Consider the following 22,625-nt stretch of genomic DNA (forward strand, 5'->3'; position numbering starts at 1 on the left):
TAACCCTGACCCTGACCCTAACCCTGACCCTAACCCTGACCCTGACCCTAACCCTAACCCTAACCCTGACCCTGACCCTACAATTAGAGAGAGCAGTACATCCAGCAGACTGTTGTCACTACTGTTATCACTACTACTACTACTGCCTTAGAGGAAGGGCACAGTCCTCTGTTATCACTACTACTACTACTGCCTTAGAGTAAGGGCACAGTACCCTGTTATCACTACTACTACTGCCTTAGAGGAAGGGCACAGTCACCTGTTATCACTACTACTACTGCCTTAGAGGAAGGGCACAGCCCCCTGTTATCACTACTACTACTGCCTTAGAGGAAGGGCACAGTCCCCTGTTATCACTACTACTACTGCCTTAGAGGAAGGGCACAGTCCCCTGTTATCACTACTACTACTGCCTTAGAGGAAGGGCACTGCCCCCTGTTATCACTACTACAACTGCCTTAGAGGAAGGGCACTGCCCCCTGCTATCACTACTACTACTACTGCCTTAGAGGAAGGGCACAGTCCCCTGTTATCACTACTACTACTGCCTTAGAGGAAGGGCCCTGCCCCCTGTTATCACTACTACTACTGCCTAAGAGGAAGGGCAGAGCCCCCTGTTATCACTACTACTACTGCCTTAGAGGAAGGACACTGCCCCCTGTTATCACTACCAGTACTGCCTTAGAGGAAGGACACTGCCCCCTGTTATCACTACCAGTACTGCCTTAGAGGAAGGGCACTGCCCCCTGTTATCACTACTACTACTACTGCCTTAGAGGAAGGGCACTGCCCCCTGTTATCACTACTACTACTGCCTTAGAGGAAAGGCACTGCTCTCTGTTATCACTACTACTACTACTGCCTTAGAGGAAGGGTACTGCCCCCTGTTATCACTACTACTTCTGCTTTAGAGGAAGGGCACTGCCCCCTGTTATCACTACTACTACTGCCTTAGAGGAAGGGCACAGCCCCCTGTTATCACTACTTCTATTGCCTTAGAGGAAGGGCACTGCCCCCTGTTATCACTACTACTACTGCCTTAGAGGAAGGACACTGCCCCCTGTTATCACTACTATTACTGCCTTAGAGGAAGATCACAGCCCCCTGTTGTTATATCTACTACTACTGCCTTAGAGGAAGGACACTGCCCCCTGTTTTCACTACTACTACTGCATTAGAGGAAATACACTGCCCCCTGTTATCACTACTACTACTGCCTTAGAGGAAGGACACTGCCCCCTGTTATCACTACTACTACTACTGCCTTAGAGGAAGGGCACTGCCCCCTGTTATCACTACTGCTACTGCCTTAGCGGAAGGGCACTGCCCTCTGTTATCACTACTACTACTGCCTTAGAGGAAGGGCACTGCCCCCTGTTATCACTACTACTACTGCCTTAGAGAAAGGGCACTGCTCCCTGTTATCACTACTACTACTGCCTTAGAGGAAGGGCACTGCCCCCTGTTATCACTACTACTACTGCCTTAGAGGAAGGGCACTGCCCCCTGTTATCACTACTGCTACTGCCTTAGAGGAAGGGCACTGCTCTCTGTTATCACTACTACTACTACTGCCTTAGAGGAAGGGTACTGCCCCCTGTTATCACTACTACTACTGCCTTAGAGGAAGGGCACTGCCCCCTGTTATCACTACTACTACTGCCTTAGAGGAAGGACACTGCTCCCTGTTATCACTACTACTACTGCCTTAGAGGAAGGACACAGCCCCCTGTTATCACTACTACTGCCTTAGAGGAAAGGCACTGCCCCTGTTATCACTACTACTACTGCCTTAGAGGAAGGACACTGCCCCCTGTTATCACTACTACTATTGCCTTAGAGGAAGGGCACTGCTCCCTGTTATCACTACTACTACTGCCTTAGAGGAAGGACACTGCCCCCTGTTATCACTACTACTACTGCCTTAGAGGAAGGACAATTCCCTTTGTTGGGACTGATATTATCTCAATGATAATTTCTATTTGTCCTATTTATTTTTGTATTTATGCCTGTACTGTCTGTGTTTTATGTTTTGTATCATTTATTTTTATTATGTTGTGTTTTGCTCCTTATTGTTATTTTGCTGTTGTTGGTCTGACCACGGTTTCCTCTACCTGGAGGAAATAACTTGGTCTGACCATGATTTCTTCTACCTGGAGGAAATAACTTGGTCTGACCATGGTTTCCTCTACCTGGAGGAAATAACTTGGTCTGACCATGGTTTCCTCTACCTGGGGAAATAACTTGGTCTGACCATGGTTTCCTCTACCTGGGGAAATAACTTGGTCTGACCATGGTTTCCTCTACCTGGGGAAATAACTTGGTCTGACCATGGTTTCCTCTACCTGGGGAAATAACTTGGTCTGACCATGGTTTCCTATACCTGGGGAGGGGAAATAACTTGGTCTGACCATGGTTTCCTCTACCTGGGGAAATAACTTGGTCTGACCATGGTTTCCTCTACCTGGGGAAATAACTTGGTCTGACCATGGTTTCCTCTACCTGGGGAAATAACTTGGTCTGACCATGGTTTCCTCTACCTGGGGAAATAACTTGGTCTGACCATGGTTTCCTCTACCTGGGGAAATAACTTGGTCTGACCATGGTTTCCTCTACCTGGGGAAATAACTTGGTCTGACCATGGTTTCCTCTACCCGGGGAAATAATTAAAATAAATGAAAATGTAATAATAACTACAATAAACACCGTGGTGCAATGTTCTCCAGATTTAAGGAGATGAGCGACAACAACTCCAACCACTTCCTGTTGTTTAACTGTGGGACACGCTGGCTGTCCTTCTGGCTGGACTTCCTGTCTGCCTCAGTCACTCTGATGGTGGCTCTGTTCGTGGTGCTCAGTTCTCCTGATATCATCAGCCCTGCTATGAAGGGCCTGGCGCTGTCATACACCATACAGGTAGAGTCTAATACACCGTACAGGTAGTCTAATACACCATACAGGTAGAGTCTAATACACCGTACAGGCAGAGTCTAATACACCATACAGGTAGAGTCTAATACACCGTACAGGCAGAGTCTAATACACCATACAGGTAGAGTCTAATACACCGTACAGGTAGAGTCTAATACACCATACAGGTAGAGTCTAATACACATAACAGGTAGAGTATAATACAGCATACAGGTAGAGTCTAATACTCTATACAGGTAGAGTCTAATACACCATACAGTTAGGGTCTAATACACCGTACAGGTAGAGTCTAATACACCGTACAGGTAGAGTCTAATACACCATACAGGTAGAGTCTAATACACCGTACAGGTAGAGTCAAATACACCATACAGGTAGAGTCTAATACACCGCACAGGTAGAGTCTAATACACGTTACAGGTAGAGTCTAATACACCGTACAGGTAGAGTCTAATACACCGTACAGGTAGAGTCTAATACTCCATACAGGTAGAGTCTAATACACCATACAGGTAGAGTCTAATACTCCATACAGATAGAGTCTAATACTCCATACAAGTAGAGTCTAATACACCGTACAGGTAGAGTATAATACTCCATACAGGTAGAGTCTAATACACCATACAGGTAGAGTCTAATACTACATACAGGTAGAGTCTAATACACCATACAGGTACCGTCTAATACACCATACAGGTAGAGTCTAATACACCATACAGGTAGAGTCTAATTCTCCGTACAGGTAGAGTCTAATACACCATACAGGTAGAGTCTAATACACCATACAGGTAGAGTCTAATACACCGTACAGGTAGAGTCTAATACACCATACAGGTAGAGTCTAATACACCGTACAGGTAGAGTCTAATACACCTTACAAGTAGAGTCTAATACACGTTACAGGTAGAGTCTAATACACCGTACAGGTAGAGTCTAATATACCGTACAGGTAGAGTCTAATACTCCATACAGGTAGAGTCTAATACTCCATACAGGTAGAGTCTAATACTCCATACAGGTAGAGTCTAATACTCCATACAGGTAGAGTCTAATACACCGTACAGGTAGAGTCTAATACACCGTACAGGTAGACTCTAATACACCGTACAGGTAGAGTCTAATACACCATACAGGTACAGTCTAATACACCATACAGGTAGAGTCTAATACACCATACAGGTAGAGTCTAATTCTCCGTACAGGTAGAGTCTAATACACCATACAGGTAGAGTCTAATACACCGTACAGGTAGAGTCTAATACACCATACAGGTAGAGTCTAATACACCGTACAGGTAGAGTCTAATACACCATACAGGTAGAGTCTAATACACCGTACAGGTAGAGTCTAATACACCGTACAGGTAGAGTCTAATACACGTTACAGGTAGAGTCTAATACACCGTACAGGTAGAGTCTAATATACCGTACAGGTAGAGTCTAATACTCCATACAGGTAGAGTCTAATACTCCATACAGGTAGAGTCTAATACTCCATACAGGTAGAGTCTAATACTCCATACAGGTAGAGTCTAATACACCGCACAGGTAGAGTCTAATACACCGTACAGGTAGAGTATAATACTCCATACAGGTAGAGTCTAATACACCATACAGGTAGAGTCTAATACACCATACAGGTAGAGTCTAATACACCGTACAGATAGTCTAATACACCATACAGGTAGAGTCTAATACACCGTACAGGCAGAGTCTAATACACCGTACAGGTAGAGTCTAATACACCGTACAGGTAGAGTCTAATACACCATACAGGTAGAGTCTAATACACATAACAGGTAGAGTATAATACAGCATACAGGTAGAGTCTAATACTCCATACAGGTAGAGTCTAATACACCATACAGTTAGGGTCTAATACACCGTACAGGTAGCGTCTAATACACCGTACAGGTAGAGTCTAAAACACCATACAGGTAGAGTCTAATACACCGTACAGGTAGAGTCTAATACACCATACAGGTAGAGTCTAATACACCGTACAGGTAGAGTCTAATACACGTTACAGGTAGAGTCTAATACACCGTACAGGTAGAGTCTAATACACCGTACAGGTAGAGTCTAATACTCCATACAGGTAGAGTCTAATACACCATACAGGTAGAGTCTAATACTCCATACAGATAGAGTCTAATACTCCATACAAGTAGAGTCTAATACACCGTACAGGTAGAGTATAATACTCCATACAGGTAGAGACTAATACACCATACAGGTAGAGTCTAATACTACATACAGGTAGAGTCTAATACACCATACAGGTACAGTCTAATACACCATACAGGTAGAGTCTAATACACCATACAGGTAGAGTCTAATTCTCCATACAGGTAGAGTTTAATACACCATACAGGTAGAGTCTAATACACCATACAGGTAGAGTCTAATACACCATACAGGTAGAGTCTAATACACGGTACAGGTAGAGTCTAATACACCATACAGGTAGAGTCTAATACACCGTACAGGTAGAGTCTAATACACCGTACAGGTAGAGTCTAAAACACGTTACAGGTAGAGTCTAATACACCGTACAGGTAGAGTCTAATATACCGTACAGGTAGAGTCTAATACTCCATACAGGTAGAGTCTAATACTCCATACAGGTAGAGTCTAATACTCCATACAGGTAGAGTCTAATACTCCATACAGGTAGAGTCTAATACACCGCACAGGTAGAGTCTAATACACCGTACAGGTAGAGTATAATACTCCATACAGGTAGAGTCTAATACACCATACAGGTAGAGTCTAATACACCATACAGGTAGAGTCTAATACACCGTACAGATAGTCTAATACACCATACAGGTAGAGTCTAATACACCGTACAGGCAGAGTCTAATACACCGTACAGGTAGAGTCTAATACACCGTACAGGTAGAGTCTAATACACCATACAGGTAGAGTCTAATACACATAACAGGTAGAGTATAATACAGCATACAGGTAGAGTCTAATACTCCATACAGGTAGAGTCTAATACACCATACAGTTAGGGTCTAATACACCGTACAGGTAGAGTCTAATACACCGTACAGGTAGAGTCTAAAACACCATACAGGTAGAGTCTAATACACCGTACAGGTAGAGTCTAATACACCATACAGGTAGAGTCTAATACACCGTACAGGTAGAGTCTAATACACGTTACAGGTAGAGTCTAATACACCGTACAGGTAGAGTCTAATACACCGTACAGGTAGAGTCTAATACTCCATACAGGTAGAGTCTAATACACCATACAGGTAGAGTCTAATACTCCATACAGATAGAGTCTAATACTCCATACAAGTAGAGTCTAATACACCGTACAGGTAGAGTATAATACTCCATACAGGTAGAGACTAATACACCATACAGGTAGAGTCTAATACTACATACAGGTAGAGTCTAATACACCATACAGGTACAGTCTAATACACCATACAGGTAGAGTCTAATACACCATACAGGTAGAGTCTAATTCTCCATACAGGTAGAGTTTAATACACCATACAGGTAGAGTCTAATACACCATACAGGTAGAGTCTAATACACCATACAGGTAGAGTCTAATACACGGTACAGGTAGAGTCTAATACACCATACAGGTAGAGTCTAATACACCGTACAGGTAGAGTCTAATACACCGTACAGGTAGAGTCTAAAACACGTTACAGGTAGAGTCTAATACACCGTACAGGTAGAGTCTAATATACCGTACAGGTAGAGTCTAATACTCCATACAGGTAGAGTCTAATACTCCATACAGGTAGAGTCTAATACTCCATACAGATAGAGTCTAATACTCCATACAGGTAGAGTCTAATACTCCATACAGGTAGAGTATAATACTCCATACAGGTAGAGTCTAATACACCATACAGGTAGAGTCTAATACTACATACAGGTAGAGTCTAATATACCGTACAGGTAGTCTAATACACCATACAGGTAGAGTCTAATACACCGTACAGGTAGAGTCTAATACACGATACAGGTAGAGTCTAATACACCATACAGGTAGAGTCTAATACACCATACAGGTAGAGTCTAATAAACCGTACAGGTAGAGTCTAATACCCATACAGGTAGAGTCTAATACACCGTACAGGTAGAGTCTAATACACCATACAGGTAGAGTCTAATACACCGTACAGGTAGAGTCTAATACACCGTACAGGTAGAGTCTAATACACGTTACAGGTAGAGTCTAATACTCCATACAGACAGAGTCTAATACTCCATACAGGTAGAGTCTAATACTCCATACAGGTAGAGTCTAATACTCCATACAGGTAGAGTCTAATACTCCATACAGGTAGAGTCTAATACACCATACAGGTAGAGTCTAATACACCGTACAGGTAGAGTCTAATACACCGTACAGGTAGAGTCTAATACACCGTACAGGTAGAGTCTAATACACCATACAGGTAGAGTCTAATACACGATACAGGTAGAGTCTAATACTCCATACAGGTAGAGTCTAATACACCATACAGGTAGAGTCTAATACACCGTACAGGTAGAGTCTAATACACCATACAGGTATAGTCTAATACACCGTACAGGTAGATTCTAATACACCGTACAGGTAGAGTCTAATACACGTTACAGGTCGAGTCTAATACTCCATACAGACAGAGTCTAATACTCCATACAGGTAGAGTCTAATACTCCATACAGGTAGAGTCTAATTCTCCATACAGGTAGAGTCTAATACTCCATACAGGTAGAGTCTAATACTCCATATAGGTAGAGTCTAATACACCGTACAGGTAGAGTATAATACTCCATACAGGTAGAGTCTAATACACCATACAGGTAGAGTCTAATACACCATACAGGTAGTCTAATACACCGTACAGGTAGGGTCTAATACACCGTACAGGTAGAGTCTAATACACCGTACAGGTAGAGTCTAATACACCATACAAGTAGAGTCTAATACACCATACAGGTAGTGTCTAATACACCGTACAGGTAGAGTCTAATACACCGTACAGGTAGAGTCTAATACACCATACAGGTAGTCTAATACACCGTACAGGTAGAGTCTAATACACCGTACAGGTAGAGTCTAATACACCGTACAGGTAGAGTCTAATACACCATACAAGTAGAGTCTAATACACCATACAGGTAGAGTCTAATACACCGTACAGGTAGAGTCTAATACTCCGTACAGGTAGAGTCTAATACTCCATACAGGTAGAGTCTAATACACCGTACAGGTAGAGTCTAATACACCGTACAGGTAGAGTCTAATACACCGTACAGGTAGAGTCTAATACTCCATACAGGTAGAGTCTAATACTCCATACAGGTAGAGTCTAATACACCGTACAGGTAGAGTATAATACTCCATACAGGTAGATTCTAATACACCATACAGGTAGAGTCTAATACTACATACAGGTAGATTCTAATATACCGTACAGGTAGTCTAATACACCATACAGGTAGAGTCTAATACACCGTACAGGTAGAGTCTAATACACCGTACAGGTAGAGTCTAATACACCGTACAGGTAGAGTCTAATACACCATACAGGTACAGTCTAATACACCATACAGGTAGAGTCTAATACACCATACAGGTAGAGTCTAATTCTCCGTACAGGTAGAGTCTAATACACCATACAGGTAGAGTCTAATACACCGTACAGGTAGAGTCTAACACACCATACAGGTAGAGTCTAATACACCGTACAGGTAGAGTCTAATACACCATACAGGTAGTCTAATACACCGTACAGGTAGAGTCTAATACACCGTACAGGTAGCGTCTAATACACGTTACAGGTAGAGTATAATACTCCATACAGGTAGAGTCTAATACACCATACAGGTAGAGTCTAATACACCATACAGGTAGTCTAATACACCGTACAGGTAGAGTCCAATAAACCGTACAGGTAGAGTCTAATACACCGTACAGGTAGAGTCTAATACTCCATACAGGTAGAGTCTAATACTCCATACAGGTAGAGTCTAATACACCGTACAGGTAGAGTATAATACTCCATACAGGTAGATTCTAATACTCCATACAGGTAGAGTCTAATACTCCATACAGGTAGAGTCTGATACTCCATACAGGTAGAGTCTAATACACCGTACAGGTAGAGTCTAATACACCGTACAGGTAGAGTATAATACTCCATACAGGTAGAGTCTAATACACCATACAGGTAGAGTCTAATACACCATACAGGTAGTCTAATACACCGTACAGGTAGAGTACAATAAACCGTACAGGTAGAGTCTAATACACCGTACAGGTAGAGTCTAATACACCCTACAGGTAGAGTCTAATACACCGTACAGGTAGAGTCTAATACACCGTACAGGTAGAGTCTAATACACCGTACAGGTAGAGTCTAATACTCCGTACAGGTAGAGTCTAATACACCGTACAGGTAGAGTCTAATACACCGTACAGGTAGAGTCTAATACACCGTACAGGTAGAGTCTAATACACTGTACAGGTAGAGTCTAATACTCCATACAGGTAGAGTCTAATACGCCGAACAGGTAGAGTCTAATACACCGTACAGGTAGAGTCTAAAACACCATACAGGTAGAGTCTAATACACCGTACAGGTAGAGTCTAATACACCATACAGGTAGAGTCTAATACACCGTACAGGTAGAGTCTAATACACGTTACAGGTAGAGTCTAATACACCGTACAGGTAGAGTCTAATACACCGTACAGGTAGAGTCTAATACTCCATACAGGTAGAGTCTAATACACCATACAGGTAGAGTCTAATACTCCATACAGATAGAGTCTAATACTCCATACAAGTAGAGTCTAATACACCGTACAGGTAGAGTATAATACTCCATACAGGTAGAGTCTAATACACCATACAGGTAGAGTCTAATACTACATACAGGTAGAGTCTAATACACCATACAGGTACAGTCTAATACACCATACAGGTAGAGTCTAATACACCATACAGGTAGAGTCTAATTCTCCATACAGGTAGAGTTTAATACACCATACAGGTAGAGTCTAATACACCATACAGGTAGAGTCTAATACACCATACAGGTAGAGTCTAATACACGGTACAGGTAGAGTCTAATACACCATACAGGTAGAGTCTAATACACCGTACAGGTAGAGTCTAATACACCGTACAGGTAGAGTCTAATACACGTTACAGGTAGAGTCTAATACACCGTACAGGTAGAGTCTAATATACCGTACAGGTAGAGTCTAATACTCCATACAGGTAAAGTCTAATACTCCATACAGGTAGAGTCTAATACTCCATACAGGTAGAGTCTAATACTCCATACAGGTAGAGTCTAATACTCCATACAGATAGAGTCTAATACTCCATACAGGTAGAGTCTAATACTCCATACAGGTAGAGTATAATACTCCATACAGGTAGAGTCTAATACACCATACAGGTAGAGTCTAATACTACATACAGGTAGAGTCTAATATACCGTACAGGTAGTCTAATACACCATACAGGTAGAGTCTAATACACCGTACAGGTAGAGTCTAATACACCGTACAGGTAGAGTCTAATACACCGTACAGGTAGAGTCTAATACACGATACAGGTAGAGTCTAATACACCATACAGGTAGAGTCTAATACTCCATACAGGTAGAGTCTAATACACCATACAGGTAGAGTCTAATACACCGTACAGGTAGAGTCTAATACCCATACAGGTAGAGTCTAATACACCGTACAGGTAGAGTCTAATACACCATACAGGTAGAGTCTAATACACCGTACAGGTAGAGTCTAATACACCGTACAGGTAGAGTCTAATACACGTTACAGGTAGAGTCTAATACTCCATACAGACAGAGTCTAATACTCCATACAGGTAGAGTCTAATACTCCATACAGGTAGAGTCTAATACTCCATACAGGTAGAGTCTAATACTCCATACAGGTAGAGTCTAATACACCATACAGGTAGAGTCTAATACACCGTACAGGTAGAGTCTAATACACCGTACAGGTAGAGTCTAATACACCGTACAGGTAGAGTCTAATACACCATACAGGTAGAGTCTAATACACGATACAGGTAGAGTCTAATACTCCATACAGGTAGAGTCTAATACACCATACAGGTAGAGTCTAATACACCGTACAGGTAGAGTCTAATACACCGTACAGGTAGAGTCTAATACTCCATACAGGTCGAGTCTAATACTCCATACAGACAGAGTCTAATACTCCATACAGGTAGAGTCTAATACTCCATACAGGTAGAGTCTAATACTCCATACAGGTAGAGTCTAATACTCGATACAGGTAGAGTCTAATACTCCATATAGGTAGAGTCTAATACACCGTACAGGTAGAGTATAATACTCCATACAGGTAGAGTCTAATACACCATACAGGTAGAGTCTAATACACCATACAGGTAGTCTAATACACCGTACAGGTAGGGTCTAATACACCGTACAGGTAGAGTCTAATACACCGTACAGGTAGAGTCTAATACACCATACAAGTAGAGTCTAATACACCATACAGGTAGTGTCTAATACACCGTACAGGTAGAGTCTAATACACCGTACAGGTAGAGTCTAATACACCATACAGGTAGTCTAATACACCGTACAGGTAGAGTCTAATACACCGTACAGGTAGAGTCTAATACACCGTACAGGTAGAGTCTAATACACCATACAAGTAGAGTCTAATACACCATACAGGTAGAGTCTAATACACCGTACAGGTAGAGTCTAATACTCCGTACAGGTAGAGTCTAATACTCCATACAGGTAGAGTCTAATACACCGTACAGGTAGAGTCTAATACACCGTACAGGTAGAGTCTAATACACCGTACAGGTAGAGTCTAATACTCCATACAGGTAGAGTCTAATACTCCATACAGGTAGAGTCTAATACACCGTACAGGTAGAGTATAATACTCCATACAGGTAGATTCTAATACACCATACAGGTAGAGTCTAATACTACATACAGGTAGATTCTAATATACCGTACAGGTAGTCTAATACACCATACAGGTAGAGTCTAATACACTGTACAGGTAGAGTCTAATACACCGTACAGGTAGAGTCTAATACACCGTACAGGTAGAGTCTAATACACCATGCAGGTAGAGTCTAATGCACCATACAGGTAGAGTCTAATACACCATACAGGTAGAGTCTAATTCTCCGTACAGGTAGAGTCCAATACACCATACAGGTAGAGTCTAATACACCGTACAGGTAGAGTCTAACACACCATACAGGTAGAGTCTAATACACCGTACAGGTAGAGTCTAATACACCATACAGGTAGTCTAATACACCGTACAGGTAGAGTCTAATACACCGTACAGGTAGCGTCTAATACACGTTACAGGTAGAGTATAATACTCCATACAGGTAGAGTCTAATACACCATACAGGTAGAGTCTAATACACCATACAGGTAGTCTAATACACCGTACAGGTAGAGTCCAATAAACCGTACAGGTAGAGTCTAATACACCGTACAGGTAGAGTCTAATACTCCATACAGGTAGAGTCTAATACTCCATACAGGTAGAGTCTAATACACCGTACAGGTAGAGTATAATACTCCATACAGGTAGATTCTAATACTCCATACAGGTAGAGTCTAATACTCCATACAGGTAGAGTCTGATACTCCATACAGGTAGAGTCTAATACACCGTACAGGTAGAGTCTAATACACCGTACAGGTAGAGTATAATACTCCATACAGGTAGAGTCTAATACACCATACAGGTAGAGTCTAATACACCATACAGGTAGTCTAATACACCGTACAGGTAGAGTACAATAAACCGTACAGGTAGAGTCTAATACACCGTACAGGTAGAGTCTAATACACCCTACAGGTAGAGTCTAATACACCGTACAGGTAGAGTCTAATACACCGTACAGGTAGAGTCTAATACACCGTACAGGTAGAGTCTAATACTCCGTACAGGTAGAGTCTAATACACCGTACAGGTAGAGTCTAATACACCGTACAGGTAGAGTCTAATACACCGAACAGGTAGAGTCTAATACACTGTACAGGTAGAGTCTAATACTCCATACAGGTAGAGTCTAATACGCCGAACAGGTAGAGTCTAATACACCGTACAGGTAGAGTCTAATACACCGTACAGGTAGAGTCTAATACTCCATACAGGTAGAGTCTAATACTCCGTACAGGTAGAGTCTAATACTCCATACAGGTAGAGTCTAATACACCGTACAGGTAGAGTATAATACTCCATACAGGTAGAGTCTAATACATCATACAGGTAGAGTCTAATACTACATACAGGTAGAGTCTAATATACCGTACAGGTAGTCTAATACACCATACAGGTAGAGTCTAATACACCGTACAGGTAGAGTCTAATACACCGTACAGTTAGAGTCTAATACACCCTACAGGTAGAGTCTAATACACCATACAGGTACAGTCTAATACACCATACAGGTAGAGTCTAATACACCATACAGGTAGAGTCTAATTCTCCGTACAGGTAGAGTCTAATACACCATACAGGTAGAGTCTAATACACCATACAGGTAGAGTCTAATACACTGTACAGGTAGAGTCTAATACTCCATACAGGTAGAGTCTAATACGCCGAACAGGTAGAGTCTAATACACCGTACAGGTAGAGTCTAATACACCGTACAGGTAGAGTCTAATACTCCATACAGGTAGAGTCTAATGCTCCATACAGGTAGAGTCTAATACACCGTACAGGTAGAGTCTAATACACCGTACAGGTAGAGTCTAATACACATTACAGGTAGAGTCTAATACTACATACAGGTAGAGTCTAATATACCGTACAGGTAGTCTAATACACCATACAGGTAGAGTCTAATACACCGTACAGGTAGAGTCTAATACACCGTACAGGTAGAGTCTAATACACCGTACAGGTAGAGTCTAATATACCGTACAGGTAGAGTCTAATACACCATACAGGTAGAGTCTAATACACCATACAGGTAGAGTCTAATACTCCATACAGGTAGAGTCTAATACTCCATACAGGTAGAGTCTAATACACCGTACAGGTAGAGTCTAATACACCGTACAGGTAGAGTCTAATACACCGTACAGGTAGAGTCTAATGTAGAGTCTAATACACCGTACAGGTAGAGTCTAATACACCGTACAGGTAGAGTCCAATGTAGAGTCTAATACACCGTACAGGTAGAGTATAATGTAGAGTCTAATACACCATACAGGTAGATTCTTATGTAGAGTCTAATACACCATACAGGTAGATTCTAATGTAGAGTCTAATACACAGTACAGGTAGAGTCTATTGTAGAGTCTAATACACCGTACAGGTAGAGTATAATACACCGTACAGGTAGAGTCTAATGTAGAGTCTAATACACCATACAGGTAGGGTCTAATACACCGTACAGGTAGAGTCTAATACACCATACAGGTAGAGTCTAATACTACATACAGGTAGAGTCTAATATACCGTACAGGTAGTCTAATACACCATACAGGTAGAGTCTAATACACCGTACAGGTAGAGTCTAATACACCGTACAGGTAGAGTCTAATACACCGTACAGGTAGAGTCTAATACACCATACAGGTAGAGTCTAATACACGATACAGGTAGAGTCTAATACTCCATACAGGTAGAGTCTAATACACCATACAGGTAGAGTCTAATACACCGTACAGGTAGAGTCTAATACACCATACAGGTAGAGTCTAATACACCGTACAGGTAGAGTCTAATACACCGTACAGGTAGAGTCTAATACACGTTACAGGTAGAGTCTAATACTCCATACAGACAGAGTCTAATACTCCATACAGGTAGAGTCTAATACTCCATACAGGTAGAGTCTAATACTCCATACAGGTAGAGTCTAATACTCCATACAGGTAGAGTCTAATACTCCATATAGGTAGAGTCTAATACACCGTACAGGTAGAGTATAATACTCCATACAGGTAGAGTCTAATACACCATACAGGTAGAGTCTAATACACCATACAGGTAGTCTAATACACCGTACAGGTAGAGTCTAATACACCATACAAGTAGAGTCTAATACACCATACAGGTAGAGTCTAATACACCGTACAGGTAGAGTCTAATACACCGTACAGGTAGAGTCTAATACACAGTACAGGTAGAGTCTAATACACCGTACAGGTAGAGTCTAATACTCCGTACAGGTAGAGTCTAATACTCCATACAGGTAGAGTCTAATACACCGTACAGGTAGAGTCTAATACACCGTACAGGTAGAGTCTAATACACCGTACAGGTAGAGTCTAATACTCCATACAGGTAGAGTCTAATACTCCATACAGGTAGAGTCTAATACTCCATACAGGTAGAGTCTAATACACCGTACAGGTAGAGTATAATACTCCATACAGGTAGATTCTAATACACCATACAGGTAGAGTCTAATACTACATACAGGTAGAGTCTAATATACCGTACAGGTAGTCTAATACACCATACAGGTAGAGTCTAATACACCGTACAGGTAGAGTCTAATACACCGTACAGGTAGAGTCTAATACACCGTACAGGTAGAGTCTAATACACCATACAGGTACAGTCTAATACACCATACAGGTAGAGTCTAATACACCATACAGGTAGAGTCTAATTCTCCGTACAGGTAGAGTCTAATACACCATACAGGTAGAGTCTAATACACCGTACAGGTAGAGTCTAACACACCATACAGGTAGAGTCTAATACACCGTACAGGTAGAGTCTAATACACCGTACAGGTAGCGTCTAATACACGTTACAGGTAGAGTATAATACTCCATACAGGTAGAGTCTAATACACCATACAGGTAGAGTCTAATACACCATACAGGTAGTCTAATACACCGTACAGGTAGAGTCCAATAAACCGTACAGGTAGAGTCTAATACACCGTACAGGTAGAGTCTAAAACTCCATACAGGTAGAGTCTAATACTCCATACAGGTAGAGTCTAATACACCGTACAGGTAGAGTATAATACTCCATACAGGTAGATTCTAATACTCCATACAGGTAGAGTCTAATACTCCATACAGGTAGAGTCTAATACTCCATACAGGTAGAGTCTAATACACCGTACAGGTAGAGTCTAATACACCGTACAGGTAGAGTATAATACTCCATACAGGTAGAGTCTAATACACTATACAGGTAGAGTCTAATACACCATACAGGTAGTCTAATACACCGTACAGGTAGAGTCCAATAAACCGTACAGGTAGAGTCTAATACACCGTACAGGTAGAGTCTAATACACCCTACAGGTAGAGTCTAATACACCGTACAGGTAGAGTCTAATACACCGTACAGGTAGAGTCTAATACACCGTACAGGTAGAGTCTAATACTCCGTACAGGTAGAGTCTAATACACCGTACAGGTAGAGTCTAATACACCATACAGGTAGAGTCTAATACACCGTACAGGTAGAGTCTAATACACTGTACAGGTAGAGTCTAATACTCCATACAGGTAGAGTCTAATACGCCGAACAGGTAGAGTCTAATACACCGTACAGGTAGAGTCTAATACACCGTACAGGTAGAGTCTAATACTCCATACAGGTAGAGTCTAATACTCCGTACAGGTAGAGTCTAATACTCCATACAGGTAGAGTCTAATACACCATACAGGTAGAGTCTAATACTACATACAGGTAGAGTCTAATATACCGTACAGGTAGTCTAATACACCATACAGGTAGAGTCTAATACACCGTACAGGTAGAGTCTAATACACCGTACAGGTAGAGTCTAATACACCCTACAGGTTGAGTCTAATACACCATACAGGTACAGTCTAATACACCATACAGGTAGAGTCTAATACACCATACAGGTAGAGTCTAATACACCGTACAGGTAGAGTCTAATACACCGTACAGGTAGAGTCTAATACTCCATACAGGTAGAGTCTAATACTCCGTACAGGTAGAGTCTAATACTCCATACAGGTAGAGTCTAATACACCGTACAGGTAGAGTATAATACTCCATACAGGTAGAGTCTAATACACCATACAGGTAGAGTCTAATACTACATACAGGTAGAGTCTAATATACCGTACAGGTAGTCTAATACACCATACAGGTAGAGTCTAATACACCGTACAGGTAGAGTCTAATACACCGTACAGGTAGAGTCTAATACACCCTACAGGTTGAGTCTAATACACCATACAGGTACAGTCTAATACACCATACAGGTAGAGTCTAATACACCATACAGGTAGAGTCTAATTCTCCGTACAGGTAGAGTCTAATACACCATACAGGTAGAGTCTAATACACCATACAGGTAGAGTCTAATACACCATACAGGTAGAGTCTAATACACTGTACAGGTAGAGTCTAATACTCCATACAGGTAGAGTCTAATACGCCGAACAGGTAGAGTCTAATACACCGTACAGGTAGAGTCTAATACACCGTACAGGTAGAGTCTAATACTCCATACAGGTAGAGTCTAATACTCCATACAGGTAGAGTCTAATACACCGTACAGGTAGAGTCTAATACACCGTACAGGTAGAGTCTAATACACATTACAGGTAGAGTCTAATACTCCGTACAGGTAGAGTCTAATACACCGTACAGGTAGAGTCTAATACACCGTACAGGTAGAGTCTAATACACCATACAGGTAGAGTCTAATACACCATACAGGTAGAGTCTAATACTCCATACAGGTAGAGTCTAATACTCCATACAGGTAGAGTCTAATACACCGTACAGGTAGAGTCTAATACACCGTACAGGTAGAGTCTAATACACCGTACAGGTAGAGTCTAATGTAGAGTCTAATACACCGTACAGGTAGAGTCTAATACACCGTACAGGTAGAGTCCAATGTAGAGTCTAATACACCATACAGGTAGAGTATAATGTAGAGTCTAATACACCATACAGGTAGATTCTTATGTAGAGTCTAATACACCATACAGGTAGATTCTAATGTAGAGTCTAATACACAGTACAGGTAGAGTCTATTGTAGAGTCTAATACACCGTACAGGTAGAGTATAATACACCGTACAGGTAGAGTCTAATGTAGAGTCAAATACACCATACAGGTAGATTCTAATGTAGAGTCTAATACTACAGGGAAGAGTCGTCAGATGACCATTTGTGATGGAGTTTGTTGACTGTTTTTTGTTATCTGTTGTCCAGTTGACAGGAATGCTCCAGTACGTAGTAAGACTTTCTACAGAGCTGGAGGCCAAGTTCCTGTCAGTGGAGAGACTCCAGGAATACATTGAGGTGAGAACGTCAACACTTTCAACTCAAATACACAAATAATGTCTTACCGTCTTCATTTCCTTAAAATACACTGTTATTCTCATGTCCAGGGTTGTGTTTCTGAGGCGTCCAGGATGCTTTCTGTTATAATCATGTTTCTGTCCAGGGTTGTGTTTCTGAGGCGCCCAGGATGCTTTCTGTTACAATCATGTTTCTGTCCAGGGTTTTTGTTTTCTGAGGCGTCCAGGATGCTTTCTGTTATAATCATGTTTCTATCCAGGGTTGTGTTTCTGAGGCGTCCAGGATGCTTTCTGTTATAATAATGTTTCTGTCCAGGGTTGTGTTTCTGAGGCATCCAGGATGCTTTCTGTTATAGTAATGTTTCTGTCCAGGGTTGTGTGTCTGAGGCGTCCAGGATGCTTTCTGATATAATAATGTTTCTGTCCAGGGTTGTGTGTCTGAGGCGTCCATAATGTTTTCTGTTATAGTAATGTTTCTGTCCAGGGTTGTGTGTCTGAGGCGTCCATAATGCTTTCTGTTATAATCATGTTTCTATCCAGGGTTGTGTGTCTGAGGCGCCCAGGAGGGTTAAAGACGCCCTCATCCCAGAAGGTTGGCCTCATAAAGGGGCCATCTCCTTTAAGGACTACACGATGAGGTACAGAGCCAACACCCCCATCGTGCTCGACGGACTACAGCTCAACATCCAGCCCAGGGAGAAGCTTGGCATCGTGGGGAGAACAGGCTCCGGTAAGGCCTCAGTCCAACTCATTGTCAGAGTTGAACTTGTCTGTACTGTTTCTTTATGCCTGCTGCTGGTGGCTAACTGTATTTCACAGGCTCCGGTAAGGCCTCAGTTTAGACCACACCACTCACTGTCATAATGTTAGCATGAAACACCACAGTTAACATTGTCATTGCTATATTGTCACGTCCTGACCAGTAGTAGGGGTTATTTGTTATTGTAGTTTGGTCAGGATGTGGCAGAGGGTATTTGTTTTATGTGGTTCGGGGTGGTGGTTTGTTTAGTAGGGTATTTGATTTATGTATTCCGGGGGGTTTTTGGGCACTGTTCTATGTTAGTGTATTTCTATGTTCTGTCTAGTCTTTTGTATTTCTATGTTTTGTTAATTGGGGTTGGACTCTCAATTGGAGGCAGGTGTTTTCTAGTTGCCTCTGATTGAGAGTCCTATATATAGGTATGTGTTTGTTGAGTGCTTGGTGGGAGATTGTTCTGTGTATAGCCTTGTGCCTTACCAGCCTGTGAATAGTCGTTGTGTTTTCTTTGTGTACGTGTTTATTTTGGTTCTCCTTCTTGTCCGTTTATAATAAAGAAGATGAGTGCACATTTCCCCGCTGCATTTTGGTCTTATATCCGACGACAACCGTTACATACATACAAGTACATTCCGAAAGTATTCAGACCCCTTGACTTTTTCTCACATTTTATTACATTTTACAGCCTTATTCTAAAATGTATTACATAGTTTTTTTCCCCCTTCATCAATCTACACACAAATCTCCATAATAACTAAGCAAAAACGGGTATTTAGACATTTTTGCAAATGTATTCATGATAAAATACTGTAATATCACATAAGTATTCAGACCCTTTACTCAGTACTTTGTTGATGCACCTTTGACAGCCATTACAGCCTCGAGTCTTCTTGGGTATGACGCTACAAGCTTGGCACACCTGTATTTGGGGAGTTTCTCCCATTCTTCTCTGCAGATCCTCTCAAGCTCTGTCAGGTTGGATGGGGAGCATTGCTGTACAGCTATTCTCAGGTCTCCAGAGATGTTTGATCGGGTTCAAGTCCGGGCTCTGGCTGGGCCACTCAAGGACAATCAGAGACGTGTCCCGAAGCCACTCCTGCGTTGTCTTGGCTTTGTGCTTAGTGTTGTTGTAGGAACCTTTGCCCCAGTCTGAGGTCCTGAGCACTCTGGGGAGCAGGTTTCATCGAGGATCTCTTTGTACTTTGCTCCGTTCATCTCTCCCTCGACTAGTCCTGACTAGTCTCCCAGTCCCTGCCGCTAAAAAACATCCCCACAGCATGATGGCCAGCTCTAGGAAGAGTCTTGGTGGTTCCAAACTTCTTCCATTTAAGAAGGATGGAGGCCACTGTGTTCTTGTGGACCTACAATGCAGCAGACATGTTTTGGTACCCTTCCCCAGATCTGTGCCTCGACACAATCCTGTCTCGGAGCTCTACGGACAATGTCTTCGACCTCATGGCTTGGTTTTTGCTCTGACATTCACTGTCAACTGTGGGACCTTATATAGCCAGGTGTGTGCCTTTCGAAATCATGTCCAATCAATTGAATTTACCACAGGTGGGCTCCAATCAAGATGTAGAAACAGGATACACCTGAGCTCAATTTTGAGTCTCATAGCAAAGGTTCTGAATACTTATTGTAAATAAGGTATTATTTGTATAATTGTTTATACGTTTGCAAACATTTCTAAAAACCTGTTTTCGCTTTTCCGTTATGGGGTAATGTGTGTAGATTGATGAGGGGAAAAAAACAATTTAATACATTTGAGAATAAGGCTGTAACGTAACAAAATGTGTAAAAAAGGGAAGGGGTCTGAATACTTTCCTACTGCACTGTATGTTAATCAAGCCTTTAGTTAAATTGAAATAGCTAAAAAATAATATCCAACTAGTCAAGTGAATAACTGTTGTGAAACAGTGGATAAAGATAAGTATTTTTATTCAAGAAGTGTGTGTCAATCGTGAGGCAACATTTAGTTGTCTTTGTTTTATCTTCTTGTGTCTCTGATGTGACCTGGATGTGTTGTATATAACCTGGATGTTTTGTTTATAACCTGGATGTGCGGTATATAACCTGGATTTACTGTATATATCCTGGATGTTTTGTATATATCCTGGATGTGTTGTATATAACCTGGATGTGTTGTAAATAACCTGGATGTGTTGTATATATCCTGGATGTGTTGTATATAACTTGGATATATTGGATATAACCTGGATGCGTTGGATATAACCTGGATGTGTTGTATATAACCTGGATGTGTTGTAAATAACCTGGATGTGTTGTATATCCTGGATGTGTTGTATATAACTTGGATGTATTGGATATAACCTGGATGTGTTGTGTATAACCTGGATGTGTTGTATATAACTTAGATGTATTGGATATAACTTGGATGTATTGGATATAACCTGGATGTGTTGTATATAACCTGGATGTGTTGTATATAACCTGGATGTGTTGTATATAAACTGGATGTATTGGATAGAACCTGGATGAGTTGTATATAACCTGGATGTTCTGTATATAACCTGGATGTGTTGTATATAACCTGGACGTACTGTATATATCCTGGATGTGTTGTATATAACCTGGATGTTCTGTATATATCCTGGATGTGTTTTATAGAACCTGGATGTGTTGGATATAACCTGGATGTCTTGTATATATCCTGGATGTGTTGTATATAACCTGGATATTATATGTCACCCAACAGGGAAGTCTTCTTTAGGGGTAGCCCTGTTCCGCCTGGTGGAACCGGCTGCAGGAACTATCATCATAGATGGGGTGGACACCAGCGCTATCGGCCTGGAGGACCTCCGCAGTAAACTATCAGTTATCCCCCAGGACCCCGTCCTGTTCATCGGTACCGTCAGGTAATATCACTGTCTACACAGCGGTACTGTCAGGTAATATAACTGTCTACCATATAGACCAGGTAATAACACTGTTTACCATATAGACCAGGTAATACCACTGTCTACCATATAGACCAGGTAATACCACTGTCTACCACTGTCTACACAGTACACTAGTCACCTATAGAAACAGACTCCATAGACCAGGTAATACCACTGTCTATTATTACTAGTTTCTCCAGTTGTAACCACTCTGTCAGCCAGTATTACTGTATCTCTACATGTGATTTGTTCCCCTGCTGCAGGTATAATCTGGATCCTTTCAACAGCTATAGTGATGAGGACATCTGGTCTGCTCTGGAGAAGACCTACATGAAACACACAGTACGTACAGCCTCTATGTGGACCATTACATTAGGCATGGTTTACTGTCTGCTGGCTGACAGAGCTCAAGTGTTGACACCAGTTGAAAGTCACAGGAGTATAGATGGTGGTGGTGGTGATGGTGATGATGGTGATGGTGATGATGGTGGTGGTGATGGTGGTGATGGTGATGATGGTGGTGGTGATGGTGGTGATGGTGGTGATGATGGTGATGATGATGGTGATGATGGTTTTGGTGATGGTTTTGGTGATGGTTTTGGTGATGATGGTGATGGTGGTGATGGTGATGGTGATGGTGGTGATGGTGATGGTGGTGGTGGTGGTGATGGTGGTGATGGTGGTGGTGATGATGATGATGGTGGTGATGGTGATGATGGTGGCGGTGGTGATG

The 22,625-nt window shown here is 41.8% G+C and overlaps 1 protein-coding gene across 1 annotated transcript in view; it reads left to right on the top strand.

Moving 5' to 3' along the window:
• The window catches only part of LOC115183973 (multidrug resistance-associated protein 9), a gene marked incomplete in the record, with an annotated part of 116,097 nt that overhangs the window by 88,549 nt on the left and 4,923 nt on the right, over positions 1 to 22,625 (top strand). Inside the window, 5 exon segments of the mRNA XM_029744959.1 lie at positions 2,727 to 2,916; positions 18,147 to 18,236; positions 18,776 to 18,965; positions 21,709 to 21,868; positions 22,156 to 22,234. Of these exon segments, the coding sequence (XP_029600819.1) occupies positions 2,727 to 2,916; positions 18,147 to 18,236; positions 18,776 to 18,965; positions 21,709 to 21,868; positions 22,156 to 22,234 (709 nt within the window).

The sequence above is a fragment of the Salmo trutta genome, unplaced genomic scaffold, assembly GCF_901001165.1.
Source record: "Salmo trutta unplaced genomic scaffold, fSalTru1.1, whole genome shotgun sequence".
Lineage (NCBI taxonomy): Eukaryota > Metazoa > Chordata > Actinopteri > Salmoniformes > Salmonidae > Salmo > Salmo trutta.